The sequence below is a fragment of the Coturnix japonica genome, chromosome 6 (genome assembly GCF_001577835.2).
Source record: "Coturnix japonica isolate 7356 chromosome 6, Coturnix japonica 2.1, whole genome shotgun sequence".
NCBI classification, from domain to species: Eukaryota; Metazoa; Chordata; class Aves; order Galliformes; family Phasianidae; genus Coturnix; species Coturnix japonica.
The window spans coordinates 8427837-8449734 of record NC_029521.1 but is presented as its reverse complement, the minus strand read 5'-3'; the positions used below and the strand labels follow the sequence as shown (position 1 = coordinate 8449734).

Below are 21898 nucleotides of genomic sequence, written 5' to 3'. Positions count from 1 at the left end.
CTCTAGAGATCATCGAGTCCAACCCCCCTGACAAAGCTGGCTCACTACAGCAGGTCACACAGTTCGGTGTCCAGGTGGGTCTTAAATATCTCCAGAGAAGGAGACTCCACCACCTCCCTGGGCAGCCTGTTCCAGTGCTCCGTCACCCTCACTGTAAAGAAGTTCTTCCGCACATTCGTGCAGAACTTCCTATGCTGTACTTTCATCCCATTACTCCTAGTCCTGTCCCCACGCACCACTGAAAAGAGACCAGCCTCACCGCTATGGCTCCCACACCTCAGGTATTTATAAACCTGGATCCAATCCCCTTTCAGCCTTCCTTTTTCAAGGCTAAACAGACCCAGTTCCCTAAGTCTCTCCTCATAGGGTAGATGCTCCAGGCCCTTCACCATCTTAGTGGCCCTCTGCTGGACTCTTTCCAAGAGTTCCCTGTCTTTTTTGTACTGGGGAGCCCAGAACTGGACACAATATTCCAGATGAGGCCTCACCAGGGCAGAGTAGAGGGGGAGGATCACCTCCTTCGACCTACTGGACACGCTCTTTTTAATACACCCCAGTATGCCATTGGCTTTTTTGGCTACAAGGGCACACTGCTGGCTCATGGTCAATCTGTCGTCCACCAGGATGCCCAGGTCCCTCTCTGCAGAGCTCCTCTCCAGCTGCTCTTCCCCCAGCCTGTACTGGTGCATGCAATTATTTCTACCCAGGTGTAAGACTCTACATTTGCTTTTGTTAAACCTCATCCGGTTTCTTACAGCCCTGCACTTACTGATGTTGTTCCTTGCATTCTGTGTGCTCTATCCTTGGGAAGCAAAACAACTCGAGTTGATTGTGAAGAACTGGTAATGGAAGATTTGATACATTGTATGGGAATACATTGAAATACAGATTATATATAAATAGCCATTTTGGTCCAACAAGTGGATGGCAAGCCTTCTGTTACACTGAGCCAGGATTTAGTTTTGCTCCTGACTCTAAGCAAGCAACGTTGATTACGTGTCGGGAATGAACACAAACATTTTGTTAGTGGCTGGGTACAGAGGACAAATAGGAGATTTCCTCACTTTCTGTACTGTTTGTATGTTCTGAGCTACACTAACCAAAACATGTGAATACACATACACTACACCATCTCCTGTGCTGTGATTTCCATTCAAACAACGCTTATCACCTGAAGGTAATCTTTATATTTTTATATGTGGGTTCTTTTCCTCTCCTTGAGATGCTCCGTGAGTTGTTCTGTTAAGGAGCAGCAACTGACTGTGCTACTCTGCTCTATTAGTATTTTGCAGCTTCCATGCTCAACCCTTTTGTTTGTATCCCAAGCACTGGAAGTCCCTGGGAGGAGGGAAAAACAAGTATGTCCACTGCTGCGGTTTGGAGTTCTTGTTCATTCCATCTGAACAGAGTATAGGTGGGGAAAACTCCCTGTGAGCAAAAAGCTTGCAAGGCTCAGGGTTTTGTCAGTTGAATCCTGCTCTTGCATTTGCAGTTCACTTTGTGGCACAAAAAAAAAGGTACTGAAACCTGCAGGGAAAAAGGGTTAAAAAGAACCTTCCCTTTCACCTTATGCAAATACACAGAAATACTTGGCCAAGAACGGTATGTCAGGAGTGCTGCTGGGGATGTGGAACAGCTGTTTGTTTTTTGTCCTCCCCCAAAGTACTATCTATTTAAATATTGACATGATCTCTTGCTAAAACGCCTTTCTTTCTTCATTATACTTTTGTGGTTCATTATTAAGTAAGGAATGGAGAAGAGGGAGACATTTGTATATGTTCATCCATTTTGTTGGAAAAATCTGTTTTGTATTCTCTGAGAAATACACCGATGTTCTCTGATTAGTTTAAGTAGTTTCACCAAGGCCCACACATTGGTACTGCTGCTTCTTTCTTTCATGTGTTTGTTGCGTTTTATAATCTGAACAGGCTATCTGAACATACAGAAAAATGAGAACTTTCAGACAATATAGCCCTGAAATCGCAGATAATTGTGCAGATAATCTTGCAAAATGAACACTATAAGTAATATTAACATAGAGCAAACCTTAGCAGTTGTAAATGTGAGGTTTACGTGTTCCATATTTGATAAACAGTCCTAAACAAGGTCCTTCACTGCTTCACTTAGCACCGTGATAGCTTTAATCATACCCCATGTATCTATTTTGCAGAGACTCGCCTAGGTTACTGCATCTAAGATTATATAAATATTCAAGGCAATATAAGTGTTAAAGAATCAGCAGTATTTTGTGACTTTAAACATCTTGCATTACAAAGCTCTTGAACAGGGACAGTAAAAATACAGCTCCTTAGGCTCCAGAGGAAAGGCTCCAGCATGTGGTTACTGTTACCCCGAGGTATTACCTTTTAAAATCAGTGGATCATAGGAGAATACAGTTAAGCATGAACGTGGGCATTGTTGAGACCTTGATCATTAATTGTAGTTCAAATTAAAATGCGTTTCATTTAAAAGTCAAATGAATTTTACAAAGGTGTTGTGCATGTGATACAGGCCTTTAAGGTGCTATTTGAAATAACTGGGAACTTTTGTTTCTTTTGATAGGAGACAGCAAGCCTATTATCTTTATATGCTGTCTTTTCATAGGCTTTATTTAGACGGACATGCAGCTGTATGAAAAGCAATGAACTGTTTGTTTTTGAATAATAATACGTATGTGTGCTAATTATCCCTCACACAAGGATTTACCTTTTCTGTTGAAGGAGTTGACAGAACCAGATGATTTGTCAAGGTTGGGGCTTCATTCACTGAAGTGTCCATCCCAGTCATCATTAATTTAGAAGCAATCACTTAAAAATAAAGCAGAAAATATCTTTTAGAATATATAGGCTCTGGAGCATAGGAGCGTAAAGTCAGTGAAACTGACTTGAACTGGCTATCTGCACAATCTGTTTCTCAAATACAGAAAGATTTTACTGAGAATCCAGAATGCAGTTTGGAGGAGACCCAGAGTTTGATGTTGAAATGATTTGGGTGACTACAAATCCCATGGAGCATTGCCATCGGCGTGTTTGTGCAAGCGGATTGGCATCCTGCAGGGACCAATGGCAGGCGGAGAATTCAAGACAATTCATGTGTGTCAGCTCTCTGTATTAAAAAGCGCTGGAGAGAGCTGCAGACCTGTGTGGAAATCGCCTGTTTCCCTGGGCTGCTATTAAACCTATTTGTGAGCCGTGTATCGATATAATATTTTAAACCTGCTGTGCCTCAGCTTGTAAAAGCCTGCCGGACCAGCCCCGATGGATGCAATTTTGAACTGCAGACTGGATGAGTTGGAAGATTACTACAACTTGCTGGGATGTGATGAACTGTCTACGGTAAGAGCCTTTCCCACCTCCAGGTTAATAACATTTTGAATGTCCTTGTGTATCTGCAGGGGGGGGATTTGAAATTATTAATCTCTAAAGGTGGAACTATTTGAAATGCTCTGCAAATCTTTCTTGCTACTTTTCTCTCTCTTTGCAAAGCTCATTTTTGTGATCTGTGTGCCAACGTTCAGATCTTAGAATGAGGCTCGCACTAAAAATGTCTTATGATACAGGGCTGTATTACAGACATAGGTGAAATGGCTTATTAAATAATTTAGTTCAACATGTGATATGGTTTTATATTGTGAGCCAACTGCATAGATTTGCCAACATGCAAGTAACATATTGGCATACATTAGCAGTGTTAAAAGATGAAGAAGCTATTTATGTGCAACTGGCTGAAAGTTCAGAGCTGTCAGTGACTGACGGCGCTATTGAATTTCTCAAGTATATATTTATCCCTCTTTCTCTTAAAAATTGCATTCATTGTTGGGAAGGGAAACACAAAGTGCATCCTTTTCATCTGTCATATTAATGATTTTTAAATGATCATTTTGGTAACTTACAACTTGATTTAGAACTATGTAAGCAGTCATATGGCTTGCACTTAAACAAATACTCTTCTTCCTAGAGATGTCCATGTAATGTTTTTGGATAGTCTGAGTTAGTGGTGAGCTATTATTTTTTAATCTAGCTGCTGGAATTAGGTTCAGCTATTGAAAGAGGAGTTTTGATTACTCTGCTGTAATGAATGGTAAATTCAGGGTGCACGAGAGCTATGTTTTGCTCAGTAAATTTAATCAGATGCTTTCATTTGTCATAGTGGTCAAATGTTGGTAAAATTTATGTCGCTGAAAGCCAATTAGTGAACATCTTAGGTCTGTCGCAGAAGATGATTTAGAGCTTTCCCCAAGAGAGCTCCTAATGTGACATCCCAGCAGAGGGCAGTGTTAAAGTTCATATCTAGGCTTGTTTGCAGATGCTATTTCTCATCTCCTAGCTCACATTAATACCTTACGGCCTTATTAATTAATGGATAGTTCATGCACATTTGATATTGATTTTTCAAATTGCTTCAAAACGAAATTCAAAAGGTGGAATAATTGACAGTGGGTCCTGAAAAATAATCTAGCAAGTACTAGAACTATTTTGTGAGAAAAGCAGCAGATGTTGCAACATTGTTTTTGACGTGGGAGCGCAAACTGAGATAACAAGTTGACTGAATACTATGATTCCTCCTCTCAGGATGATGTGCATGATTGCTACTAGCATTTACAAGAATTTGAAGCATTACAAGTATTTTGCAATCACACTGATTTCTATATGCATCAAGTATTTGTAGCAGTACAGGCTTCTATGCACCCTTCTTTGGGCCTGTACAGAAGCAAATTTACTCTTGTGCACTCATAGTATTTTCGTGCCTTGTGCTGATCTTCCTACTGGAGGGGCTGAGGTGATCATTATCCTGCATCCTTCATCTAATAACATTGTTATTCTAGTAGGTATAAGATAACTTTATATGTATACTATACATATGTACACACACACATATATGTATATACACACATATATTGTATATATATATATATATATATATTTAAATATTAATTGTATAAATGTCACATAAGCTTTTCCCAGCATATGACCACAAAATTAGGGCAGCCAGTTACGTGACATGTTGTTTTGTTTTACAGAAAAATGATGTTGTAACAAATTCTATTCCATACCAGCCTTTGCCCAGAAAATTAACTTGACAGGAAGACTGTGATCTGTTCTTAGTCTAGTTTTATGGTATCTGAGCTAGAAAACCCATGTCATTCTGACAGAGTTTACTATGCACAAGTGATCTTCACATGTTTTTCTTAAAGCAAACTCACTGTATTGGATTACCGAGTTTCACCAAAATGAAAATAAGAACCAGTGTGTTGATAATGAAATCAGTGTCACTGACACATGATTGTTGTTGGCTGCTGTGCCTGTGCTAAAAGTTTGTGAAGTGAACAGGAAAAGAATCATTCAACATTCTTTGTTGCTCTCCCAACCCCTTTCAAAGAGCAAATTTGAAAATCTTTTCTGTGTGTTTACTCACTTCAAATCTGATACCCTGCTTAGGTTGAACAAATTCTTGCAGAATTTAAGATTAAAGCCCTCGAGTGTCATCCTGACAAACACCCAGGAAACCCCAAAGCAGGTATGTCTTTTTCTCTGTTTGAAAGTGATCTGCTTCTAAGATAACTAAAATGACTATGACATTAAATTCAACCATGACACTTAACATAATTTTTAACATAATTTATTCCTATGGAATATAGAAATTGTTTATGGAGTGTAGCCCTTCTTAGACCTATGAAGTTGGACTGCTTCCAAGCCCAGTATCTTTCAGATGTCTCACTTACGTCAACTAGTTAATTTGCGTCCAGGAATAAGATAATCAGGATCATATTAAATGTACTTCAGTTTCTTATAGTGTAATTTAATTATTGGAAATAAAGAGAAGCCAGCACCACGTAGTAGCCATCTGTTTGCAGAACATCAGCCAATGTCTCAATTAAGCACACAGTTCATCACATCCAAGCTATACCTGTGACATCTAAGCAGCACCTGAGTTGTTTGGAGATAAACTTACCCATTTATAACCAAAAGACAGCTCTAATCTATGCTCATCTTTGTCTGGGCAGTTTATATTCTTGCAACTGTTATGATGGTTAATGCACAAAGCTTTTTATTTGGATCCATTCCTAATAATTTAACTGTAAACACTCCCCTGGGACAGCAGAGCTGTGAATGCAGTGGCTGCTATGGGAGGCTCCCGCCCCAGTGCCTCCAGCAGAGCCCTCAGGCAGCGTGCCTTTCCCTTGCAAGGTGAGATTGAAAGGCAACATAGGTAGGATGTCTCTTTGGTATTCTCTGACAAGGAACCTCTTGAGATCTGGATTTTGAGAGACAACCTACCACCTGTAACCTCATCACTAGTATCTGATTTACTGAGTAACACAAGCACCAATGGAATCACTGTAACAGACTGCAGCAAATTCTGGCTTATGCAGCAGGGTAACAAGAAACTGTTCCATGGCCATAGCCCCACAGCTCCCTCTGAAGGCAATGAAGCTTAGTAACTCAGGGGAGGCCAAGTGCCAAATGTTAGAAAGAATTTTACGCCCCATTTACCCAAACATGCTGCATTTATGTTAAATGCCTTTTCAGATTGCTGGTGAAAGGTTATGGTTTTATATTTCATCAGCTTAACTAAGCTCAGTAAAGATTAATTAAAATATCTTTATTATTATTGAAAACTAGTGATGCTAGAAAAAGGAAACTGCAGAACTGCTTCCCCAATGTGTTGTCTGTTGTTTGATTTAAGCTTATAAATTTTGATCGGGCTTTATATTTCAAAAGAAATCTGATTTGTAAAGTCGAATATATGAATAATAACAGTAATAGATCAGTGCAATGCAGGTGGCTCTTAGATAAATCTAAATCTTTATGACCTTTCTACAAATAGTAATGTGCAGCTGCATCCTTAGTAACCATTTAATGAAAAATTATCCTGTAGGGAGAAGTAAGAGCTCTCATTTGTGCAGTCAGGTATCCTAGATAATGTTTTAGCATATGTGGAAAAACTACCTAATTAAATGCACAATTTAGTTAATTTTCACTATATTTAGATTCCTCAATGTGCTTGTTGGTCTGCTTGTCAATTTAGCTTGTGCTGCTGGCAGACCTGAATTGATGACATTGGAAACAAGTGTTGGCTTTAGCATCTTTTCGGGTTGCTTTGTAGTGGAGAATTTCCAGAAGCTGCAGCAAGCTAAGGAGGTTCTTATCAACGAAGAGAGTCGAGCGCGCTATGATTACTGGAGGAGAAGCAAAATCACCATTCCTTTCCAGCAGTGGGAGGCCTTGAGCAGCTCTGTGAAAACGGTTGGTGTTGTCTAAGACTGAGCACCGAGGTAGGGCTGACCCATAAGGAATGTTCCAGTTCCAGCACATTCTTCAGGTTGCCACTTTCATGTGTATTATCTACATGTTACAGCTTAGAAATGGATGTTCTGAGGATTGCTTTCCCTACTGATTTTGCTGGTGTGTTTCTACTGGGTTCTAATTCCCCAATGTTTGATTAGTTTCTGCATTGTTACAGTGCATGATTGTTACAAATCTGCATGGTCATATATTTAGACAGCTGAATGAATGTTTCCCTTTCTAATCCTTCCTGCCTCAATTCTGCTTACTGTTGATATTTGAGAACTTCTTTAGCTGAACCTGAGTTTAAATGTTTGATGGAAGTATCTCACCAAGCATAGTTCAGTTCCACACAGGAGTCATACTGCTGACTTCAATAGTAAAAGCTTCAAAATTGTCTTGCTTTTGAAAGTCAAAGGCAGCTTTGAAAATAGAAATAAAAGTCACTCAAGCTCCCTTAAAAAGCATCTCAAGTAATTTGGCATACATCTGAGTTTTGTTCTTTGACTTTGCCTGACATGGACTATCCTCTCAAATGCTATTTGTAGTATGTTACCATGTTTCCTTATCTTCTTCACCCACAAGCTTTTCTAGTATGTACTTTATTTAACTGTTTATTACAATGTAGGAGAGAAAACATCATTTTTTAAAAATTATTTTTATTTTTTAATTTTAAAGCATAGAAATTGGTACATCATTTTTTATTTTTGCATTTCTGTAGTCGATGCACTGGGCTGTCCAAAATAAGAAGGATCAAATGCTGGAAGCTCCTGACTTGAACAATAGCAACAACTTAACTAATGAGATTTGGACCCAGAAAACTGAAAACAGTGAAGATGGATTGTCCGATGGGAACAGGGAGCAAGATGTTGCAATTCCTGATGTAAAACCACAGTCTTCAAAGAATCCAGACTCCCCAAGTAAGTAAAACCAGCGGTTACAGAAGACTGCAGAAGGCAGGACTGTCCTGAAACACATCTGCTTGCTTTTTTAAATGTGGTTTTGGGTTGGGATTTTGTTATAGCTTTTAGGATTTGTTTTTGTTCTTGCTGTTTTTGAAGCTTTCACGCCTTTTTCCCTGCTTTGCTTTGCCTGCTAGCTAGTAAAACTAATGCTAGTTATTCCTAAATCAAAATGAAAACTCACTTTTCCTGCTAGAAAAAAAAAAAAAGCAACACCAAAACATTAAATCCTATTACATAAAACATTTAGGTTCCTTTTTTTTTTTTTTTTTCCTTTTTCTTTAAATCCAGCATTCAATACTTATGCACAGTCTGTATCTGATGAGCTCATGAGGATTAAAAATCAGGGTTTGAAGTTTTCTTTTGTGGGTTGTTTTTTGTTATTTATTTAAAAGTAGTGCCCACACCAGAAGCAATGATGTGTTTCAGAAACTATCATCTGGCCAGTTAGTATTTCCTATCTATTTTTAGGTTAGTATATCTGAACCAAATTTAACTTACCACAGCGGCCACCCTCTGTTCTGTTTCATGCTTCAGCAGTTTCATAATGTTAGATATATATTATCAGAGAAATATTATTAAACCAAGTCCTGACATTTCTTCCCAGTTAGTTAACTTATAACATTATCCTATTCGTTAATTTAGATAATGAAATTGGCTTTGTAGAGTTTGGTAAAGGAATTAAATTTCAAAGTAAACAAAATGTTGCCTTGTTCCTTGTGGCAGTAAGCTTTCTTCATAGGTGCGAAGGTGAAACAATCAAACCCAAGAAATGCCTACTTAATATATCCAGTAGGCATATATATATATATATATGTGCCAATAAATGCGGTCATCAGAATTTATTTATTTTTCAGAGCCTTTGTGAGCAGCTGTGTTCATACCTGATGTTAGCATGTTGATAACTTCCTTTGGTTTCACCCAGGAAAATCTGTAATATTGGATGCTCATTTCAAACAGAGATAGATTTGCCTTCCATCTTCTAGTGCAGAAGACTCACAGACTACAATTCAACATCTACATTTCAACCTGAATGAAGTAATCTAACAGTAGTAACAGGTTTCAGCTTCCTGATGTAGAAAGAGCATGTTTTAATATTCGCAGCTTATAGATAATAAAAATACAGGCATTAGAAAAAAACAACATAAAAATTAAAAAATATAGGTAAGGGCCTGAGAAACTCCTCATCTCCTCTGTGTGTAGAAAGTATACACCTGCCCTTCAAGCTGCTGCCTTTCATATGCTTGGAGACTAATCCTGACACCTTTTCTGTCTCCTTCTTCAGATTAAGCATGGGTTTTTTTGTTTACTATTTCATTCTAAGTTCAGCTTTTTAGAGTTCTCATAATTCTTACTGTTCTCCCTTGAACTCTTTCCAGGTGATATATATCTCAAAATTTGGTGTTTGCTTTAGTTCTTGTTCAAATGATGCCAAGAACGCAGCGGTTATCCCTTTTAGTCAAGAGCACTTGAAAGTGACTAATTTTTTCTTGCTTTTTGGGGGAAGATGGACTGTTATTACAAACCTATAATACTGTGTTGTTTGAAATAATGATTCACTTGCCTTTCTTTCTTTTTACCCCAAGGATTTTCAGAGGGAAACTACTGGCACTTACGTTTCCGCTGGTCAGGGGATGCCCCATCAGATCTTCTGAGGAAATTCAGAAATTATGAGATCTAAAATGCAAAATACACAGGAGTGTGAGGTCATCTATTCAACAACTCGGTATTATTTGCAGCAGTTTTAAGTTATTTGTATTTTGTATTCATTCACTGTGATTTGAGCGTTGTTTGAATAAATGCAACATCTGTATCTGTTAACACACATTCTATGGTCATTACAGGCGGAGGTCTGTTTTAATAAGAAGGTTCAGTAAGCAAAGCCCTTTTCAGTACTAATGTCAAGCAATCTGGTGTATTTACCTAATGTCTTGTATACTGTTTCTTGTGTTTTTAAATATTGTGTAGTAAGTAATGTGTTTTTTAGTTCTGTGATAATAATATTTTCTCAGCAGAAACAAAAGTCAATGCTAGATTCCAAGATGTTACTCTGTTAAATGATGATCTACCAAAAACTGTATGACAATGGACTTGAAACTGTGCTTGCTTCTAAACTATGTACTTTGGTTCTCTACTGCATTGTACTTACCACAGTGATTTGTAATGCATGCATTCATGATACTTCTACAAGCCTAACTTGTTGGACAGTTGTAATTTTACAATATAAAGGAAATAAGAACCTTATTATTATCCAGCAAGTAACCATGGTGGATCAAAAATCACATGCGTTCTGTCATAATAAGTAAGCTTTTTGCACCAACAATTTGTTTTAGAAGGCAATTCCAGAACCTTGCTTTACTGGACAGAAACTCTTCTTGTAAAGATTTGTTGGTGGAAATCCAATACCTCTTGTATGCCAGTGTTGTCCTAGCTTAGTAGTTACTTTCTTCCCTTCTGTGGCCTCACAAACAGCATACAAAACCCTGATATGACCCTAATTATGAAGAATCAGGCCAGCCTGCACTAACATGTCAAAAATTTATCATGTAAGATTTTAAACATGTTGACTGACTTCTCAAATCCTGTGTTGTGTGTAGTTTGCATTTGCTTCCTTCTTTGTAATCCTGACTAATATATCAGCTAATTGGCGTTGTGTTTTTGTGTGGGCAAGTGATTCCGACAGCAACAAATAAAACTGCATACATACAGAAAGGATTATTGGGTGTTTTTTTTTTTTTTAATGATCCCTCTTGAATTTCTTGTAACTTGTTCCCAGCAAGGAAACACTGAAGGGAATCCAGTTATGGATCCAGGGAACCTGTGTGTAAAGTCTAATCTAAGAACTGTGGCCTTTTCTCAACATGAAGTCGATTGTATGACATCTATTCTTCCTGAAGAAAAACATATGGTCTTGTTGTGCCAGTGGTGTGATGTGCTGACTGTCCTGCCACACTTCTGCTTGGTGCTTATTTGCAACAAGCTGTAATGCACATACTTGCTACTGCGATACAGATCATGTGTACATATCATTAGATACGTTCGTATTGTTGTTCTGATGCCAGTTTTCTTTACAGGAGCTGACACTGGTGATAACTCCAGTAGTGTTTGCACCAATTAGTTTATAAAGGCTCAAAGCAATGCTGTTCTACTCTTATAGTTACACTGATCCTACTTTGATGACAGCAGTAGTGACAGCTATTTTTACAACGCATCATCCTTCTTATACAAAATTATTCTGTGTTCTTTTTCCCTCGTGAATTTTTCAGCTGAAAACAGATAATAGTAATAATTCTTTGTAATATCTCCTAAATATTATTACATATTTACTTCTCTCTATTGGAAGGTATCTGCTCAAGAAAGATTTCAGTCCATTTTATCATGGAAGGACAGTACATAAGGTGAAACCAGAGGAACAGAAAAAGCACTAGTCCATGTGAAGATGTATGGGAAACTGGTAATCACAGCCTGAACCTCTGATTAATCAGCTGAGGCAAGTGTTGGGTCAGCTGTGGGAGCGCAGGTGAGAGTAGTTTAGCTGTGCTCTCGGAAGGGGTGAAGCTTGATTCCACCTCCTCTAGACCTCATTTAAGGGCTGACCACCACTAAGGTAGCATCTCTTGGAGATAGCTCTGTGGTGGAGATTGCCTCAGCATTTCCCAGTGAAGGCATCCATATTGGTGAGTTTTTCCTCATAAATAACCTTTTGAGTATCTGTTACCATCTTTGTATCGTTCCACATTACAAAAGGGTGCAAAGTAGTGGTTTTTCTTTTTTTTTTTTTTTTCTTTTTTTCCCCCCTCTCCTTTCTGAGAAGATGGAAATGCAACTAGCTGGCCTACTTGGGGAGCAGCCTTCTCTCCCCATTTTACTTGCAGAGGCTGGATGCTTTAGTGGATAATTTAGCACCTAATTGATGTGTGAGCATATAGGAGATCTTTGAACAATGAAACTGTTTTTCATGTCTTTCAAAGTGTCTGTTTTGGCAAAACACCTGTGGGTACTTTTTATAAATGAATAGTTGCAGATATCAGGAAGATTCTGAGCCCCACATTTTGCAACATACCTGCTGGAGATCAATAGTCTTACATTTACCCTAATGTAGAAGTCAGATTATTTACTGATGCTCCAGTATGTTGATGCAGACATTTCTTATACTTGTTTGGTAAGTTCCAATTCTTTTCTATTTCAAATAGAACTGAGTTAACTTGCTCCTAGTGTAGCAGAAATACTGAGTCATGGCTTGAACCAGGATTGAGCACCTGGTGGGAAGGCAGGGCCATCCAGGGAAGCTCAGGTGCATGCAATGCTCCTGAGTGATTGGAAGGGGTGGAACCAGAATCCATCCCTTTCCAGACCTTATTTAAGGATTGGCAGAGGAGGTGAGAGTATCTTGATGGAGATCCCTGTGTACCTGAGGCCTTTCAAAGGTAAGGAGCTTGTTTCCTTTATTTCTGTGCCCACAACTGTTGCTTTGAGCATATCCTTATTTGCTGCAGCCTAGGACATTGTTGCTCTGTTGTTATTGCTATGCTTTCCATTGTGTTTTGGTGTTAATGCCTAATAAGCCCAGTAGTACTAGAAAACAGGAGGAATCTGTGCAGCTTGTTTTGACTCTGGAGCAGTAGTGGTGGGACCTCACGTGCTGGCCAACAAGAACAATTAATTGGAATGAGTGGGCACCCTTGTTTTCCCTCATTGTAAAAAGGAAAACAATGGCCCCCTGATATCCAGGCCTTGATGGGCTGGGGCTTTACCCCCCTCCCCCTTTCTCAAGCAGAAGGTGTTCATTTTTTTTCTAGTTGGGTTTTGAAGCAGGTTAGTAGCATTGCTAGTAGCATGGAAGGACACAGTGGCTCATGTGATGTGGATTGTGATAATCTAGTGCTTTGGCCTCTGCACTGGTATGCACAAAAATTACTTGGCTAATACTCATGCTTAGACATAAATTGGTGGATGGGATGTATGCTGAGTCACTTGAGCTTTGAAAAGATGTAATTATAACAGCTAAGTGTACGTGGATTTTTAGTAGGTAAAGGAAGAATTTAGCTGCTTTTTAATGGTAACAGCTGTGAAAGGCCAGCAACAGCCACAGGTGGTGCATAATGATTAGGAGCTGTAAGCCACAAGTTAGGCAGGGGGCAGCCACCTGCAAGGGCTATGGGGTAAGGTCCCATTTTCCTGTTTAGCTCTTCTTATAAGTTGTTTATGCAGATCAAAAAGAGCCTTGAACATGCTGGATGTCTGGGGAACTTGACTTGGTGTGTCTTGTACTATAAAATTAATATATTTCAAATTCCTGCTGTAATTCCTGGATATGTGCAATTTCTGATTATGTAAGACTGAGAATATTCTAGTCCTTATAAACTTCTTGTTTTGCAAGTATTTTGTTTCCCAAGTGGCAATGTAAGAATTATGTTGATGAATACAAATAGTATAGGACTTAAAAGCCTCAAGTTGAGTACAGGTGGATGATAGGTAAGGCCATTTCCTGAATGGTTGTTTTATTCTTCAGGAAAGAGGTGGGGAGGGAAATACAGTACATAAGCTATATAATAAGAGTATCCTGATGATTAAAACAGATACTGACTGCCTTTAATTTCCTGAGCACAAACATTGCTATCATACACTTTAATATCCTGAAATAAGAAACAAGACTGCTGGGAAGGTAAGCAGCAAAGCTGTTATAAAGCTGGTGAAATTACACAGCAAAAGATAAAGCAGCTCAGTAAGCCATCAGCTTCTGTCCCTGCCGGATGAGGTGATACTTATCAGTTAGTTTATGCTGGGTTTTTTATTGCAGATCAGTGTGTGTGCGCTTGTCCTGCAGCTATGAGTCACCAAACTTCCACTTTGACGTGTGCACTGTATGTGTTTGCTCTTTTACCTTTGCTATACTTGTTTCTTCCTTTCAGGCTAATGAAAATAAGACTCTTATCTTTTCTGCTTGTCCCAGCTTTGAAAGGATTGAGTCTGAATAATCAGTGTTGCACAACATGGAGACTGAGAAGCTTTATGAGTCTTAGGTCTCTGGTGTATATCATGATCTGTCACAGGTGGTAGAAGTTGTAGAAAGCTATTTTCTTCCTCTCTGGCATCTTCTCAATGCTTAGCTCTTGCTCCCTGATTTTGGTGAGGCAGTGAATGAGAGGGATTACTAATAAAACATGAGATTTGTTGTTAGTGTTCAGGAGATTTTTCATTCTTGATGTGCGATGTGGTTTTCAGCATGTTTGATAAAAAGATTTGTGTGCTGTTTGTCAAAGCTGCTTCGCTGAAGATCTCAAGTGACTTGGCACCAAAAGCCTGCGGTACTTCTAAGGAGATGTAGTTTGACTCAGGTTTCAGTCCCTTCAGAAACTTGACTTATTGGAGCTGGCAGAAAAGTATGCAGAGTTGTAGACACATGGAACAGTATGTTGTTATGCCCATGCATAGGTTTTGGAGCCTGGACTGTAGCAATGGATTCATTGCTGTTTTTTCTCACTCTTACAGTTGAGTTTTAAAAAGGCAAACAAAGAGGAGACCTGAACCCAGGACTCCAGTACTGCTAATGTGCATATATAGCCTTAGTAGTCTGTTTGGCAGTCCTTAATTTCTTTCTTCTGTAATTACTAAAAACAACCACACCCTTACAAAAAGTAACTGCAATTAAAACCACATGGCCCTCCCCCTGCAGGGCCTTGATGGGAACAATTTCATAAATCTCAGTGAAGAGTGTGGGTGGGAAATAGCTTGTGTGTTTGCTCTGCAACATTGAAGGAAAGTCAGTTTCAAGCAGGAGATTCACGCTGTTTTCTGCCACACTGACTTCTTATTTTGCAATTCAGAATTTAAGATAGTCCTTTGTTTTGGCATTTGATGTTTCTGTCACTAGTGTGGTTCCAATGGAATGACATATTGAAGATGAGATCTTTCTGAGGGTTAATTACTGGGTTGGTGATCTATAAAACAATGAAATATGCATTTTTGGAAATAATATGTTTAAAGTAGTCAGTTAAAAAAAAAAAGGGGGGGGGGGAATTTCAGAGTAGTAGTGGAGAAGAAAAAAGCTCACCCACTGTGTTTTACTTCTTGATTCCTTTAAAGCTTTTTATTATTTTGTAATGCTACCCAAAACATCCTTACACAAAATAGAGCTTCTCACATCTGTTACAGATTAGCAGGATGTGTGAGACCTTCAAGTTAAAAAAACACCAACAAAAAGAGTTTGTTTTTGAAGTATTAGACAAAATCAGCTCTTTTGAATGGAAAGGAAGATGTGTTTCTTCTTTAATTGTTATTTGAAATTCATTCACTCTTAAAATTGTATGTGCATATGAGAAGAAAGCTATAAATAAGAAGAGATGACATATCTCCTTGCTGGAGATATGGGAGCAATCAACCCGGCTTCCTTCATGAAAAAGAAAGCGTGAAAGAAATACTGTCAGTATAGAGCAGTTTGCTGATGGGAGGATCTTACTTATTTCTATCAGCTGTGGGACACGGTGGAGGAGAACATCCCCAGCTCTGCACTAGGGCACTGTCTGTTCTGGCCACAGAGGATCAAGCTGTGGGGAGCTCAACACTAGAGCTCAGTGTCCCTGCCTCCCACTGCTGCTGATGTTTTAGTTCTCGTGATGGAAATTTGTCTTGTGACATACTGCATTTTCTTTAAAATTTATTTATTTTTAGTAAAAGCAAATGAGCGCTCTGAAAGCGCTACCTAATGAGTTGCAGTGGAATAAACTCGCATTCAGCAGCGAAAGAAGGGATAAGGAGCAAAAATAACCGAAGGAGGTAGAAAAAATATAGCCTTTCTCAGGCCGCAGCGAGCAGGATTCGAACCTGCGCAGGGAAACCCTATTGGATTTCAAGTCCAACGCCTTCACCTCTCGGCCATCGCTGCTTCTCGTGACACACCGCCAGGGCATAAATCCTTATCGAGGTTTCCTGCTGCTGCTCTCCCCGCCCCGAGAGCGCAGGGCCGCCAATGGGAGCTGCCACGTCCCGGCGCACCGCCCCAAACGGAGCTGCCGAGCCGCGCTGATCCGGCGTTCAGAAGCCGTTTGTGTTCAGTATTGAGTTGATGTTCTTGCTGTTTAGTGTGTTTAAGATAGTGAGGATTGTAAAGATTTGAGGGCAAGGAGTAAGGCTGTTTACTTTCGTACTAATAGATAAGCTGAAGTTTCATTTCTCTTACAGAAAATAGGCTACTTGAAATCCACACAAGCAGTAACTTGTTTTAAGAAGGTACAATGAAATGACTGAACGTTTTTCTTTGCTCAGAGTCAAAGGGAACTGAATTATAGTACATCACAGTTGAGGTTTGGCAATAGTTCGAGCCATTTCTGAGGAAACTGGAACTGTTGCTTTAAACCAAACTTATCTGATGGAAAAAAAGAAACAAAACCCACCGAAAAGACCCCACAGAACAGCAGTTTGAGCTCACAAATGGTAAGACCATATCCTTGGGAGGACTGCCTTTCCTGACTAAGAAACACCCTTATCTACATAGTCTGACCATTCCAGTCCCTTTTGCCAGGTTGTAAGAAATGAAGAAATTTCAGAGTCATCTGAAATATAGATGTGGAATCCTAAGACAAGCCTGGAAATGTACTCAGTGTCCCTTGTTTGACAGTTTGGGATGCCTAATTTTTATATTTTGAATTTAGGTAAATTTACTTTCTAGCCAGAATATATAGGAAACATTTTTCTTTAAATGTCTGTTGCGGGTATTTTGTATTCATGTGAATCCAAGACTTGAGATAAAGATGCTGTTTCAGTAAAACAATCACAGGAGCTGGCAGGCTGTTACAAATGACACATGCAGGATTTGTATTTAACCAGCTACATTCAATTTAATCTCGAAAAACACTCGCTCCAATTGATACTTGAGTTAGAGCGACCTCCAGTGTTCTTTGTACAAGCTGCAAGTAAAGCAGCAGACAGGATGTGAGGCAAATGCTACATATAGGGCAATTTTCAGTACTTCCACGCAATCTTTGCAGGTTAACAATGGTTAGACAGGAGGAAGAATGGTATTTGCAGAGTGCTATTTGAATTCTAGCACTTTGCTACAAAACTATTGATGCCAAAAGAGAAAGTTCTCAATACGAAAGAAATAACTGTAATTATTTCCAAGAACGTCTCCGTTAACAATATCTGAAAAAAAAAAAAGGCAGAAGCCTGAAGTAAAATCCTAAAATTAATTCTTAAATTGGAAGGAACAGGCAGCTTGCCAAGCACTGCAGTGTGTCCCCAGGTGTGGGTGCTTAGTTAATAAAGAATAAAGTTAATAAAGTTTAGTTAATAAAGAATGCAGTCTAATACACCTGGCTAATCTGGCAATGTCAAAGGAAAGAGGGGAAAAGAATACTAGACTCAGGCACTTGGAGTGAGATTGAGCTTCCCCATCTATCAAGTAGGCACTTGACTTCTGGATGCCTCAGCTGGCTCCTCAGGTCACCTTCTATGGGTGGGAGGAGGAGAGAGAGATCCTTGCCCTTAGTGGGTGGTTAAGTTCACCTATTTTAGAATGGTATGAGCAATTCTTGAGAAATACTTTCCAGTATCTGCTGGGGGGCACTGAAAGCAGCTGGGCACGAGACTAAAGGCTTAACTAAAGTGTTTGATATATCATCGACTAAAAGTGGCAATAATTCTTATGAATACAAATGGTTAATTTCATTATCAGAATTCATGCATTTAATGTTGCTTTAAAAATACATTGTTCTATCATGTAAAAAGTTTTGCACCTATGGCATCTGTTTTGCAATGGGAATAGAATTTAAGTCCGACAGTCTTCAAGAAATATTATGTTATTAAGAAAAATGTATTAATGTATTCACTTAGGAAATGCAGGCTAAACTAAAGCCGTTAGTACTTTGAATTTGTCTTTGAATCAGGAAGATTTCCCAATAGCAGCATCTGTGCAAGGAAATCCTATTTAATTCATTCTCCACTCGCTGTCAGTGGAAGCATCACAATGGTCCATAGCTTTCTCAGCAAGCGCTGTTTGCAAACAAGCTGCCAGCTGTTTATCGCAGGGCGCTGTGTGAGCTCAAAGGCTGATGCTGCCTCGATAAATTACCTGTCAGAGCACAGTCTGAGCAGAGCAAAGGGGTTTCCTCGCAGCCTGCAGTGACATATGGGATGGGATATGGGGGCGGTCCCTCGCACTTGCGGAGCTGTTAAGAACGGTGGCGCGTGCCCGACCGTTGGAGTTCCTCACTGGGAGACGGCACAGCCATCTCCTTTTATCCCATCTCCTTTTGTCTCCTCTTGTTTCTCCGTCAGTTATTATGGAGAGCTGTGCTCTCGTGTGGATGTGAATCGGGGCTGGAGTGGGCTGAGGAGCTGCTTGTATTGCAGACTTGCCCTGCCTCAGCTCCATCTTGAGGGGGTTTTCTCAAGGAGTTGAGCAGGAGCACCTGCATCTTTCTGTAGGAGAGAGTAGGATGTGTGAGGTGGAAATAGGGAGCACAGGTGAGTGCATCTTTCTTAGGCTGTTGTGTAAGACAACCCTTTTTGCTGTATGCCACTGAAAAGAGTCCACCCCCATCGATTTGACTATTGCACTTCTGATGTCTGGAGGCAGTTATGAGATCTGCTCTCAGCCTTCTCTTCTCCAGGCTGACCACTTCCAGGTCTCTCAGTGTTAAGGGCCTGTCTGCTTTTACCTCAGAACTGTCTGGGGATTTTAAAAAGAAGGAATGATATAAATGTATGAGTAAACATAAATATATGTTAATGTTGAGGTAATTGAAAGACTTCTGATGTTGTGTGACTTCAGAAGAAGAGGCATTAATATCATTATATAAATATATATATATAATATAGTTAATGCATGTAAGTAAAAAAAAAAAACAACAACAAAACTTATTTTAATATTTATTTTTATTAAAGTAAAAAAGATGGTCCAAAATACATATAACTACAAGGATTTTTGACTGTTTTTGTGAAACTGATGCATCAGTCTGGTTCACTGGATGTAGCTGCCATTCTTAGGGAGTTCAAGGCATTTGTCAGAGATTTTTGATGGAATTTTACTTTCCCCGTAGTTCATCCTTGAAAATAGTTGTTCAGAAATGTAAGTAATGCCAAAACACAATGATATGAACAAGGTGTGATTGTGATGTCTCTACTAAGTGATTATAAAAGTCTGGTAAAGAGATATAATCACCTTTTCTTTAAGGTGGATATCTGGTTGCAGCTCTATACATTCAGTTTGAAAATTCACAGGTGATTTATTTATGTAAACTGAAATTAGAATTGGAAATATACAAAACAAATTGATTGTTATTATTATTAGTAGTTTTTGCAATCTTGAACTTTGTTTTCAAATAAAAAAGGAAAGTAAGGCTGCAAATGTCTCACTGTTCAGAAAACTGTGTTTAGCCAATGTGTCAAAATGCATATTCATAATGACTTGAGTTTGGACTGCACTGTGCCCTCCCCATGTCCTGGTTTCAGCCCAGACAGTGCCAATTGCACACCAATGTTTGGTTGTTGCTGAGTGATGGGTGTGTGCCTGGGGCTGGACCAGGCTGCTTGGTGGTAAAGAGCCACCTCTGTGATGGTGTGGGGCCAGGGGCAGGCTGCAGCATGGGTTGGACATGCCTGATCTGTTGGAAAAGCTTTACAGTGACAACCCCAGGAGTGTTTGTTAAGATAAAGACAACTTGGGAATGATGAAAGGGCACAAGCATGCGTCTCTCTGACCATCTTAGATACTTTTAGCCTCTTATATTATCTCCATATCCAGCCCTGGCCAGGGCTATGAGAGACTTGTGGCATTGTGGAGGCTTGTATGGTAAATACCACACAGTATTTAAAATGGTACTTGGTGTTTAATGTAGGCATCTGATTTCTGTTCTACGTTATCTATAGGAAATGACAGGACAAAGAACATAAAATAAATCTGCTATTTTCTACAATGTAGTATATCTATTAGGAGATATCTAAAGGAGAGATTAGAAATGCTGAGAACTACTGTCTTGATTAGCAGGAGTTAGTAGTATTAAGGCTTGGATTGCATCTTAGTTTTAATACAGTGCTCAGGAAGCAGAATCTTTACTTTTGTCTAGCTGCTCTCTTCTGTGGCTGTTCATGTCTTCTGAATTCTTGAGCTGGAGGTGAATAAAGAAAAGCTTATCTTTCAAGCACTTGACATTCTGAGAGTGAATTATGAATGAAGTAGTAAGTTTAGTGTAACATCTGTAGTTTCATTTTCCCATAGTAAATCATCTTATAGAGAATTCTCCTTGGATTCTGTGAATAACTGATGCTGTTGCATGGGGGAAAATTGTCCATAAGATGTTCTATATCCAGTATAATCTTTTACCTCACTTTCAAGTTTTCTATGAAGCTTTAAGAACAAAAGATATGACTGAAGTCAGTTGGCCATTGCACGGCAAGGCTGAGATGGGATAGATTTTGTTTTGCATCCTCCAGCTGTCTTAGGACAGTCTCTTCATGTCTCTCCAAATCTTGCTTTTTGCTTACCTGTGATTAGTCAGGATATATACTCATTCCCTCGGTCTCTCTATTTTCATCCAGTTGAGCCTATCTGGTGCTCTTCAGCTGGTGTCAGATAATCTAAGCCTTCAGGCTGTCTATGCCCTTTTCACCTCTAAACCAACTAAAAATAGCCAAACATCTTTGATTGAAATTTTCTAAAAAGAAAATTTACCCTGACACATAGACCTTGCATACAGATTTTCAGACGGCATGATTTAAAACAGTTAAAATATTAAACAGTAGAATAGATGATGTCTAGTAGAATAAAGAACAGCATCAAACAGTTTCTGCCTTTCAAAATTACCATTTTTTTTTCTTTTTTTAAATTTAAGCTTACACTCTGTGTGTACTTTGTGCCAAGCTACTCAAAGCTGCCATGATTTCTACTTAGCAATACTTCACTGAATAACTGAAATGGCTACCTTGGTGAAAAATACTATAAATGCAGGATTATTGATCTGGAAATAGCTTCTAAGCATTCTGTGACATAAAGGTGAATGAAGATTGTTGTGTACACTGTAGTTATTATCAAATGCTGTAATGTGTATGCTGCAACAGTGTTTGACCTGGCTTTTACATCTGTGGTCATTGCTTTCCTTGTTCCACTTTGCCCTCTCACCTTCAACATAAAACTCATTGACTTTAGAGGGGGCTTTGCCACTGAATTCAATAGCAATTGATTGAGGGTCTGAAATCTCAGCAACAAACTGTTTTCAAGTTTAAGATTGAGTTTGGGATTTCTTAAATCACTATGCACAGTAACAAATTGTCAGTAAACTCAGGAAACGTACAGCTTAGGAGGAGGTCCCACATGGGTACTCCCCTCCCCATTTTGACTATCTTCCACTCCTTTTCTATTTCTTGTAGGCAAGGAAGAACTGGCAATCATTTGCTCTCTTGCTGTCAGTGCCTCTAGAGTCAAGCAGCATAAGAGGAGTTCTTCACAAAGCCTTTACAAGGACCTCTTGTTAGATTCTTCATTTGAAGGTAAGATTGGATAGAAATGAAGGGAATTTTCCATTTAGTAAAAGAATGTGAATCTGTGAGCTGAACTATAGTTACTTAAATAATTTACTTTCTAGAGAAGGAACTTTTAGGCATGGTACTCTAAATATTCGATATCGCCATGATCGTGTCATTTGGAGAAAGCAG

General features: G+C 39.1%; 2 protein-coding genes and 1 non-coding gene across 6 annotated transcripts in view; 2 read left to right on the top strand and 1 right to left on the bottom strand.

Moving 5' to 3' along the window:
• Nucleotides 1–684: 684 nt before the first annotated feature.
• On the top strand, nt 685–10963 carry DNAJC12 (DnaJ heat shock protein family (Hsp40) member C12). 3 transcript variants are annotated; one of them, XM_015866384.2, is made up of 6 exons: nt 685–1177; nt 3230–3335; nt 5439–5517; nt 7108–7247; nt 8008–8206; nt 9835–10963. In XM_015866384.2, the coding sequence occupies exons 2-6, from the start codon at nt 3258–3260 to the stop codon at nt 9927–9929; spliced, it is 591 nt and encodes a 196-aa protein (XP_015721870.1). In that variant the 5' UTR covers nt 685–1177; nt 3230–3257; the 3' UTR covers nt 9930–10963. The 3 variants fall into 3 exon arrangements, with proteins under 3 accessions (XP_015721870.1, XP_015721869.1, XP_015721866.1); XM_015866383.2 differs by having other exon boundaries at nt 686–1177; nt 2924–3335; XM_015866380.2 differs by lacking the exon at nt 685–1177 and having other exon boundaries at nt 1372–3335.
• Nucleotides 10964–16051: 5088 nt separating this feature from the next.
• TRNAS-UGA lies at nt 16052–16133 on the bottom strand. The gene has a single exon. It is a non-coding gene; the product is annotated as a tRNA-Ser (tRNA).
• A 2417-nt stretch (nt 16134–18550) lies between these two features.
• CTNNA3 (catenin alpha 3) overlaps nt 18551–21898 on the top strand; it is a 394612-nt gene continuing 391264 nt past the window's right edge. The window contains exons 1-2 of one of the 2 annotated variants that reach the window (XM_032445275.1): nt 18551–18712; nt 21614–21733. In XM_032445275.1, the coding sequence (XP_032301166.1) occupies nt 18685–18712; nt 21614–21733 (148 nt within the window). In that variant the 5' untranslated portion in view covers nt 18551–18684. The remainder of the gene's footprint in view (nt 18713–21613; nt 21734–21898) is intronic. The other variant, XM_032445274.1, reaches the window with a different exon arrangement.